Raw genomic sequence first — 11192 nt, forward strand, 5'->3', positions numbered from 1 at the left:
TGTTTGTAGCTCTGGTTTTCTAAAACGTGACCGACGACCGTTTTCTAAACAGCGACAAAAAGTCATTTTCCAGTACAGTAAGTCTGCAAATGAAATGAAATTGCTATTGTAAAGGAGCTTTGTTTCTATGGAGGGGATGGGGGCTATGGAGTTTGTTAGGAAAAGAAGACCTCTGATCCAAGGAGAGGACTTTTCATTTTAACTAATTCCTGCAGGAGACATAGCAATCAAGGAAATGAGAATTGCAGTTTCTAACAAACAGTGATAATCCTAAGCTCTGATTTTTAATAAAGCTTCAGCAATCACGTTCTTCAGCTTCAAAACAGGCAACTCTTGAGAACAACATAACATCTCTGTTGCATACTGATCTCACCTTGCATACTAAGCTACATTGCATATATTTGTTTTCTTTTGCTTAGAACGAAGTGATCAGCCAGCAGCTCTCTGTCATTTTCACTCATTGCTATGGACCCTACCCTATTCCAAAGCTCGTTGAAATTAAGCGCAAGCAGACCTCTCGCCTAGGTAAGTGTGACTTGAAGATACTCGTTGGTTCTCCAAGGAGAGTTGTGGGAAGTCTGCATCGTTGGCCGGGTGCTTGGGGGGGACAAGGTGGAGAAAAACCTGAATTTGAAAGGCAGAACTAGAAAAAGGAAGGGCCCCAAACTCAGCCTGACCTGAAACACCTGCTGAAATCGGGAGGGTCATCAGGTGCGTTAGAGTGGGACCGTAAATCTGCAAAGATTTGTCTGTGTTGCTAATTAGGCTGGGATCTCAGCCTGGGGCCCAGAGCCAAACGTCTGTCCGCATCTCAAACTGCCGAGGCTGGCTGTGGGTGATGCTGCGGCGGCACAGCCCTCCCAGCCCTGCTGACAGAGCCCGGGTTGCTTTAATGCGACCGAGAGAAGACCCGAGCAATTTTCCAGGACCCTCTTCCCCTTTGGCACGAAGACTTCCCCGCACAGGGAGGGGGACGTGACAGGGTATAGATGAGCATAGGGCCCTCCAGCATCCGTTCAGCTGCAGTTTGCTTTGGGTAGCAGAGCTGGGAGGCTGTGCCAGCTCCGCACGGCGGGGATGGCTGGCTGTCATCTCAGCAAAGGTCGTCACGAACTTCAAAGCTTTGAATTCCCTTCGTCTGAACTCCACGTGGCTGTCTGGGGGGCTTCTGTCTCAGGCTGTCCGAAATAGCTTTATGGGCTTTACTCATTAAAAACAATATCCTTTTACGCTATTGTCGTCTTTTGTCAAAACAGGAAAATATTCTGTACGTTTATGACCTCTTCCAAACTGAAGTTATTGGCTTTTTTTTTTCTTCTTTTTGTGACTCTAGATCCCCATTTTCTTAACAACAAAGAGATGTCAGATGTTACATTTCTGGTGGAAGGAAGACCATTTTATGCACACAGAGTGTTGCTATTTACTGCATCCCCAAGGTAAAATATAGAGACATTTCTGGGTTTTAACAAAAATAGAATTTGATGTTGTGGTTTTGCTTTTTTCCTTTTTTTTGTTTGCTGCTGTTAAGATTCTTTGAGGGCTAGTGGCCCAATCTCCAAGTTTTTCCTAAGCAGAACATCTCAACAACTTGATTCTAGTTGATCTGCGGTATGTTTAACAACTGCTCCCATCACTAGATTCCTACCCAGTAAATGATGCATGCTTCTGGCCATGCATCTGACTTCATTCCACTGAGGCGCATTTGCATGGAGCTCGTTGCTGCATCCAGCTCTTAATCGTAGAGGAGTCTTAATATTTTGATTCTTAATAATCATTTATCCTGTGACTGGCTAAATCCTGCCTTGTATTGGTGTAGGCAGTCTCCAGGAAAAACAAGCTACTATGACACAATTCATTGCCAGCATTTGACATTTTTTAAATAAAATAAAATATCTACGAAATGTATCATACTGTATCTAAAGGTAGTATTTATAGTCTTTTCCCTGTGCTCAGAAGGCTGGACGTGGGTTATCCAGCTCAACCCAACCTCAAATTTGCTCACAAACCTTATTTGTATGCAGCTTTATAATTAAAGGTGTGCTTTTAAATAAACATAGCTGGCCCTCCATAAAGGCTTATTTCAAGACGCGGCAAGGACAAGCCACTGAGTTTGGGTAGTTTGAGCAATGTGGGAATTGGTGCTAGATGTGCTGCCAACCCAGAGCACAGAGCAAAGAGATTTGCATAAAGCAACTGCAGTATCTGACCCTGCCTTCAATTAAGAAATGGGTATTTTGGTTTAGAGCATATTGGTAGAGGTACAAGCACATTCCAAACTCCAACTTTAAACCTACTAAATTGTGTTCATAATAGAGTTTGACACTAGTAAAAGCAAATCAATTGTTATCCGTATTTTAATTAACAAGATGCAGTCGTGATATGGAAAAGGTTACCATCCAGCAAATGCTGGTCTTGATAGATAAGCCAAGCTTTTCACTACCGCTAGAAGGTCAGATGAATTATCAAAAAGAGGAAGTACAAGGGCAGATGTTTCTGGCAGTGGATTCCCCATTTTCGCCTTCTGATCAAATGGGAATACCTGGTTTTGAGAAACAGATTGCTACATATGCATATGTCTCACATAAATCTGCAATTATTAACTTAAAATGTTGGGTTTTTTTCTGAAACTTGTGTCTGAATTTCAGGTTTTGATAATCAGAGAACAGCAACCTATCCAGTTTTCTGTCCTGCCTCTTTTTATGAAATTTTATTGAGCCTGCATAGAAGCATTAAAAGTCTTAGTGTAGTTGGTTTAATATTTTGTTCCAAAACATTTTTTTTAAGCAGCACAATGGACATAGGCCAAAATTTATCTCCTTCAAAAAAGGTGTGCAGTTTTTAAATGTTGCAGGTCTTCCTAAAAGATCATGTTGCCTGTAAGAAAAAAAAAAAAGAAAAAAAAATTTTGTTTTTGTAATATGCATCATTACAGTATCTGAATTTCCTATGTACATTTTATTCTCTTGTGATATTAGATGTATTTTTCCAAAAGTTCAAATTGAAATCTCCTAAAAGAGAGGCTTCTTCCTTTCGGTTTGAACTTTATTTTATGTCAGTGTCTAAATCTTGATGCTTTTCGGTGACAAATCCATTCATTTCAGTGTACTGTTTTTGCAAGAGCTGGTGCTGTCCTTCCACTTTGCTGTACTTTTTTTCACAGAGATAATTGGGCTGGTATTTCAATCTCGCTCCTTTTTATTTAGGTTTAAAGCATTGCTGTCTAGCAAGCCCTCATCTGATAGTACTTGTATTGAGATCAACTATGTGAAGTACCCCATCTTTCAGGTAAAGTCAGTTCTCACATTGAATTTGAATGGAACATATAATAGGAACATCGTACATGCCCTGTCCAAATTAGTACGTATGTATTTGATAAACACGTAGCTCAGAGTAGTGGTTTCATGAGCACAGGCTTCACCTCTGTTCATACACTAAGCTGCAGAGTGCTATTGATTGCAAATGTCGTGCCCGACCAGATACAGTAGCATGCATTTCACTTACATGGGCTATGCAGACAAAGCAGTGCATGTCAAGGTAAAGCACTTGATTCTTTTTTCTCTTGTTGGCTCTTTCTGTATTTAATGGACAGGCTTGGAAGAGACACAGTTCATTCCCTTCCTTAGCAGTATTGTTCCGTCAATTTTTTGCCGTGAAAATACAGAGCTTGCTTTCTGTATTTGTAGCGTATACGTGTATATGCTTCCCTTTATTTGAGTCAGAGCTCAGACAGTTCCATGTATCGACTGTTACTGCTGCAGATAATTCCCAGCTGCCTACAATAACTTCAGGCTTGCTGGAAGCCGGCTGCAGAGGGATCTTAGCTGGCTCGTATTACAGTGCAAAGCCTCCGCCACTTTTTCTCATCATCCATGCGTGCCCGCACACAGCTGGGTGAAGGTGGGGGTGCCATTGCCAGGGAAGGAATAAGGGAACCACCATTACATATGCTATATTTTCCTGAATCAATAAGGTACTGAACGTACTGGGAAATACACTGAAAATTCCGAATGAATTAATCAGCTTCCTGCAGACTGTTTGGCGCTCACCAGAAAGTCTGGACAATGTGGCTGGTGAGGGTTGAGACATTAGACCACCTGTGAGAAGGAACTGTGCAGAGAGAGAGAGTAACCAAATATATCTTGAAATCAGGAGGTTTGGGCCAGTTTTGTCTACAAATCCTTGGTGGTGTTGGAGAGCCTCAGGTATTGCCTGCAGTCTTTACATCACCCCCTGTTCCCTGATGTCTTGGATTGCTTTTTATAAACACTCCCTTTGTTTTATTACAGCTGGTTATGCAGTATCTTTATTATGGAGGTGCAGAGTCACTCCTGATTAAAAATAATGAAATTATGGAGGTAAGAGACATTTATCTTAATTGCAGTGGGAGCAATGCTAAGTGATCTGTGTACCGTTCACCCAAGGGCACGTGGCCATTGGGCAAGGCGTGAGCACTCCTGTAAGAGCCAGCAGTGCCTCACCCGGAGTGCCCAGGCTATCTGCAGTCCTGCAGGAGACACTCAGTCTCCTTCTCTGCCGGTCGCCCTTTATGGTAACTTTTCCCACTATGAAGTTGACTGTCAGAGAAGAAAGAGTAGAAAAATTATGGCCATCAAGCAAACAAAGTCTCTGAAGTAAAAATATCTGGTTAGATGCTTTGAGAGGCTCTTTCAAGGAAATGCAAAGCTGGTGTTACCAAAATCTGGAAGGAACTCCCAGCAGAGTAGTGTACCATCCTCTCTCTCTCTCAGCCTGGTAAGTGAGGTGCTCTGCTCCAGCTGGGCCAGTCAGCTGCTCTCTGCCACACTCTTACTTTGGTTTTATTAGCTCAGGCTTACGTGTCCAGAGCTATTTCAGCAGCATAAAAGCATCCAGTTTGGTTCCTCACTCGGGAGAATTCTTGGGCATGTACCTGGCTTTAACCATGGGAGAAATCCCACCGGAGTCACAGTTCAGTTCAATTTCAAGCATGTGACTGTCAAATTTTCTGAATAAAACCTTAAGCTGCTCCCTGAGATACAGAGACTCCATTGCCCCTTTCTCACTACATGTAAAACATCCAGTGCCGTTGTGCCCATCTGCGAAAGCCAAACCAAGCCAACTGGAGCTGACTGAGCCTTCAGTGTAGCCACACATCCATAATCTGTATGGATGTTAAGTCATCCTCTTCCCAATACTGTATGCTATGATGCCAGCTATGATCAGCCTAACGACTCCAACTGTATAGAAGTAAGAGATATTTGAGCAAATTCTCAATTCAGGGAGTCATTCAGGGAGTTTTGCTGTTGACAGTCACCAAATTATGGCAGCCAAAAAGAATATGGGACAGTAAATACTAAAATCAGAGCTACTCTAAAGAGCTGGTAATCATCAGCGTACAGATTATATAGTCTGCCACCGTGATGTTTTATTGTTGCCTACATTAGTTAGTCTGTCCCTATGACAATACTGCCTGGGGCATCCATGCAAGGCTTGGCTTTTACCAAAATACTGCTAAGCAGAAATTGGGAGAGACTCTTCTTTGGGGTACGAGTGGCCAGGGTGAAACAATTCTGATGGGTACAGGGACATCTGCAGCAACCCTGCTGGCAGCCAGAGGATGGAACTGCTCAGGACTGAAATCATCCCTCTCCAACACAGGCAGTGGATTTTTAACTAAGCATACCTGCACTGACTTTGCGAGCTTTATAGGAAAAGGTCACTGATTCTCTATTTCACTCATAGTTTTGAAAGAAGCTCCTGAATTTCTAACCCTTTCTGAAATAAGGACTCAGACTAGGCAGTGCAGTGGCTTTATAGAGATGTGTGTGTTATCACCTAGGCTGTTAAAAAACTTGTGCTGCAGTTCAGCTGGCTGCTTGCTCTACTTTTGTGACATCTCAAAACTTCTGTGCCTCAAGAATGTATGACTGATTGATTGATCTGTTGATAACAGATCTGGCCACGGTTCCTCACAGTTTAAAGTAATTACAAACCAGCATGTGACTGCTTGAGCCACAGAGGCAGCTGGAATAGGATTTGGCTTTATCTTTCAAAACTGCATTTAGCAACTTGCCTTATTACAAATATGATAACAAGAAGCACCAGAAATACTCCACAGAAATCTTTGCTGCAATTCATAATTGGGGCCAGCTGGCTGCTATCACATCAGCACTGCAGATTTCCAGCACTTGGATTTATTTATGGGATTAAAGCAGAGCTTGAGCGGACTGCATAGGAGAAGTCAGAATAATGTCATGGAAGTTTCAGGGTTTTGTTCCCCAACGCTCTTACCTAGCAGCATGAGAATCTTTTTGGGATTCACAGGATAGCTTTTTGTCATGCAGTCCTAGATGATAAGGGTCGTATAAATGAACACCTTGGCTAAGAGACCTGGCTGGGTTAGGGCAAGGTGTCAAGCAATGAAGAACTCCAACCTGGCTTCCCAAGCCAGAGCAGAGAGCCAGAGGCAATGACCTACCACGGAAAGACAGAAAGTGAAATCCCTTTTCCCTGCTGTAAAAGAACAGAAAGGGAGCAATAGGCGAAATCTTAGCACTACTGAAATCAGTTGGAGAACTCAAAATTTAAGCCATTTTCACCCCACAGGCTTCAGGTGATGCCCACAGTGTGCAGTGGCAGTGCAGGTAGCATATCCATGGGGTGGATACAGCACCGAAGAGGGAGGTCAGCCGGAGTCCTGATGGCAGGAGAGCCGCGGTAGTGCAGCGATACAGGCACATGACACTAACATGAGTGTTAACTAGGCAGTGCCTTGCACTAAGCCGGTTCCCACGTTTGCATTCTATCCTGCTGTGTACCCACTCCTTGGGGTCATGGAGCCAGAGAGTGTTCCAGTGCCTGTGGCCTAGATGTGAGCTTGCCGCTGCTCGCAAGCTAGAGCAAGGAGCATACGGAGACCTGACTCCATTTCCTTGAGCCTGCTGAGGTGACAGATTTGACGTTTATTGCCCGTCTAGATTTTTAAGACTGCCCAGCATGGTTATCATCATCTGGTTTGAATTCCTCTGTACTCTTGGTCCCGGCACTTCTGCTGACATCCCCACATCCAGCCCAGGTGCTCTGTTTCAGCCAGAGCCTGTGGAACAGTTGAACCCAAACACTTTTTTCCTGGAATGTAATTGCAGATCCCTCCTTGCAGAGTCATGTTTGCAAAGTGACCAAAGACTCTCCAAGCTGCCATTTCCTTTTTCTCTCTCCTCCCACCCCAAAGTCATGGACCTGAACAACCTGTGGTGGTCTCTCCATATACAGCTTTCCACGGTGTGATCTAGAGGGGACTGCAAAGGGTTGAAGCAACCAAGCGACCTTCTCATTCTGACTGTTTGTCAGTATTTTCGTGAAAACTGAAGCAGGGGCAGAGAAAAAAAAATAACAAAACAGTAAAGAAGCAAGCTCCGATTCTGTACGCTCAGGAGTTTTGACTATTTTCTTCCTTGCTTTTTTTTTTTTTTAGCTTCTCTCTGCTGCTAAATTTTTCCAGCTTGAAGCTTTACAACGACACTGTGAGATCATTTGTGCAAAAAGCATTAATACAGAAAACTGCGTGGATATTTATAATCATGCGAAGGTAAAAATAACCACATATGCTTTTATGTTACGTGTCTGTTGTCATACTCATAGGTCAGTTTTATGATAAATAGTGATAGTTTGTTATTTTTTTAAGATTTGTCATTTACTGGGACTGAGCGGCTAGTAGGTACCTAGCATAGTGACAGTCCTAAACCATGTAGTGTAAGAGCAGCCATGGCAACTGCTCACTCCCTTCTCCAAGTGCTTCAAACTCAATTTGCGTGTACCAGCATGTGGCAGACCTATCCCTTATCATGGCAACCCAAACTGCTGAGTTATTCAACAGGAATCACCTAACTGAATAAGACACCTCTCTTTCACCTTCCAAGCTGCATTTTCCCATTACAATTCCCTGTTTTCTCCTGCCTGAAGCCCACTGGGGTGATATACTCAATGCTGGTGACAGCTTGTCAATATATAAAAATGCCACATTGCCAAAGTGCAATGTCTCTGAGCCGTGCAAGGATAGTAATGAGAATTTTATGTCTTGGAGAGGAGAGATTCACAGCTTCTTATTGGAATCAAATTACTTACTTAGCTTGTGAGGGGGCCTAAGTCATTAGGCATAAAAGCATGGCATTTTTTGACCCAGAAAACCTATTTTCGCTCATTGATGGAGGTGGTATCCACATTGATCAGTTTCAGTTTTTCTCCTCCTCTTGTGTGCTTAGTCGTTAGACTTTCAGTTGGAAGATGGAAATGACACACAAATAGTTGCAATGACATATTTTTAAAGTATTCCTTAGATGGTTTTTTTTCTGTAACTTACATGGTCTATACAAAAGATAAAATGGTGCAGCATGACATGGAGGTTTGATTGAACAGAGTAATCCTGCAGATTGCTCCAAACCCCTGCAGATCTGACCTCCATTCCCATCATCAGGTATTTCCTACAGAGAGTAGTAATGTTAGGTCTTGATGTACAGATAACGTGCAATCAGTGTTTGAAATAGCATAAAGTTCCACCTATAAAATGAATAAGAAATGAGGTGTATCTGCAGTTCCATTTATTGTAATAGGAAAAAAAAACCCAGCAATGCAGGAATCTTTTGAAAAATATTTCATTTCTCTCCTAGCTCATGTGGGAACTTCTCGATTTGTATTACTGTTACTAAAAGTAAAACGAATAATGTTGTTTTAAAATCACGTTTTCTTTGAGTTGTGAAACGTGGCTTGTTATTTACATCCTGATGGAAGAAAATTCTTACACGGAGCTTTAGACCTGTCTGAGGGACTTGTACACTGCTGATGCTGGGACTGAACAAACCCAGTGACTAAATCCAGCTCCTCGTTTGCCTGTAAGGGCCCCAGCCTGCAAGTTTTTTGCCTGCATCTCCCAGTGGAGGCAGTGGAAATGGTATACTTGAGAGGCTTTTACGGCCAGGGTTGTGTTTGCACTGACGTGGGTAGTGCATTGCAGAGATAGCCAAGCTAGCTGTGAATGAAATCTTAACTTCTGGAATTAGTTAAGCCACATCATCCTAGAGCTCTGTCTGCGTGGGCTAATTTACCCCGCTTCCAGTAAATTACCAGGGCTAAGCTTCATACTGCTACAGCTAGAAGGTTTCCAGGACCTGAACTCACACATTTAAAGCTAGTTCAGATGCCTCTCTATTACGCTGTCTGCAGAGCAGAGAAGACGCTTCATCTTTTTGCTCCCAGTCTGTGTGATGTGCAGGTGATTAATCTGAGCACAGATCGTTCTGCCTGGAGTGCTCCTGTCACACAGTAGCTTCATTTGTTTGTTATGTGAATACGAGATAACGCTATGTGGCGGAAGAGGCCAGATGGTCCTGATGAGCCAGGGGAGCTCACAAGCGGTTCAAGCGCAGCTTGCCAGCCAACTGTCTGCTTTGCCATGTTGCTCTTTGAAGTGTGGAAAAAGCTCATGTTAGACCGCTGTGAGGATGGGAATAAAGTGAGCAGGTACCGAAGCCAGGAACCACCACATCAGCCAGGAGCAGGTTTTGAGTACCTTGCTCCCATTGCAGGTACCATTTCTAGTCCTTGCTATTTTGCAAGCTCAGCTGTACCTGCAGGAACTCAGGCGATGCTGAGACCTGCCTTTCCAAATGGAGAAGTGCGAGCAGGTTGGCCCAGAGACACATGGAGCACGGTCTTTGTCATCGTGATTGAGAGAAAGGTATGATTTGGTGGAAGCATAGCATGAAGTGAGAATAGATTTGGAAAGCTGTGGTGGGGGCCTAGGTTGTAGAACAGTGTTTAGCAGGGTGGTGAGCTGTGTAAAAGGAGCTGTAGGAACAAGAGATTGAGACCCTCGGTTAAAGAAGTGAAGTACCGGTAGGAAGGTGAGACAATGTGGATTTGGTCACATTTGCAATTTGAAAGCTGAACTGAGAGTATTAAAATCCTTATGGGCTTTCCGTTCTTAAAATGGCAACATAGGAACGTAGAATACCAGGTTGGAAGGGATCTCAAGGATCATCTGGTCCAATCTTTCTTGGCAAAAGCACAGTGCAGACAAGTTGGCCCAGCACCCTGTCCAGCTGAATCTTGAAAGTGTCCAGTGTTGGGGAATCCACCACTTCCCTGGGGAGATTATTCCAATGGCTGATTGTTCTCACTGCAAAATTTTCATCGTGTCCAGTCAGAATTTCCCCAGGAGTAACTTGTACCCATTACCCCTCGTCTTTTCCATGTGACTCCTTGTAAAAAGGGAGCCTCCATTTTCTTTGTAGCCACCCTTTAAATACTGGAACATGGTGATAAGGTCTCCCCTAAGCCTTCTTTTCTCAAGGCTGAACAAACCCAGTTCTCTCAGCTTTTCCTCATGTGGCAGGCTTCCCAGTCCTTTGATCATCTTTGTGGCCCTTCTCTGGACCCTCTCCAGCCTGTCCACAGCTTTTTTGCATAGTGGGAACCAAAACTGTACACAGTATTCCAGGTGTGGCCTGACAAGCGCTGAGTAGAGTGGGATAATGACTTTATCTCTGCTGGTGATGCTCTTGCTGATGCAACCCAGCATCCTGTGGCTTTCTTTGCCGCAGCAGCAAACTGTTCACTCATACTGAGCTTGTTGTCCACCAGGATCCCCAGGTCCCTTTCCACAGAGCTGCTCCCCAGCTGGGTAGATCCCAGCCTGTGCCGCACTCCTGGATTATGTTTTCCCAGGTGCAAGACCTTACACTTGTCTTTGTTGAACTTCGTAAGGGTCTTGTTAGCCCACTCTTCCAGCCCATCCTGCAGGGTGGCTCTCCCTTCCAAAGTGTCCGCTTCCCCACTCAGTTTGGTATCATCAGCAAACTTCATCAGGGTACACTTGATCCCATCACCCAGATCAATTATGAAGATATTAAACAGCGTTGGGCCCAACATCTGCAAAGGCATTCATTTGACAAGTATCACTTTAAGGGTTTCATTTTTCAAAGCCTTTGTCACTGTTCTTTACTCCCAGAAAGAAATGAAGTAACTGGGCAAATTGGATTTATAATGGTGATTGATTAGTTACCACTAGATACCAGTTGTGTTTTATATGAATGCCCCCAAACTCCCAACAAAATCATTTGGAGTGTCAAATACATGCCTAAAACACTCAGCACTTGCACAGATTGCAATCTGGGCCTCAGAACAAATCTGAAAAAGAAAAAAAAAGTACATTATTT

At 43.6% G+C, this 11192-nt stretch overlaps 1 protein-coding gene across 6 annotated transcripts in view; it reads left to right on the forward strand.

The window, feature by feature from the left end:
* The window catches only part of ABTB3 (ankyrin repeat and BTB domain containing 3), a 192916-nt gene that overhangs the window by 167113 nt on the left and 14611 nt on the right, over window positions 1–11192 (forward strand). For 5 of the 6 annotated variants that reach the window (XM_052789753.1, XM_052789752.1, XM_052789754.1 and 2 more), the window contains 5 exons: window positions 420–525; window positions 1334–1436; window positions 3204–3285; window positions 4287–4355; window positions 7454–7567. In XM_052789753.1, coding sequence (XP_052645713.1) covers window positions 420–525; window positions 1334–1436; window positions 3204–3285; window positions 4287–4355; window positions 7454–7567 — 474 coding nt within the window. The remainder of the gene's footprint in view (window positions 1–419; window positions 526–1333; window positions 1437–3203; window positions 3286–4286; window positions 4356–7453; window positions 7568–11192) is intronic. The other variant, XM_052789751.1, reaches the window with a different exon arrangement.

The sequence above is a fragment of the Harpia harpyja genome, chromosome 6 (assembly GCF_026419915.1).
Source record: "Harpia harpyja isolate bHarHar1 chromosome 6, bHarHar1 primary haplotype, whole genome shotgun sequence".
NCBI classification, from domain to species: Eukaryota; Metazoa; Chordata; class Aves; order Accipitriformes; family Accipitridae; genus Harpia; species Harpia harpyja.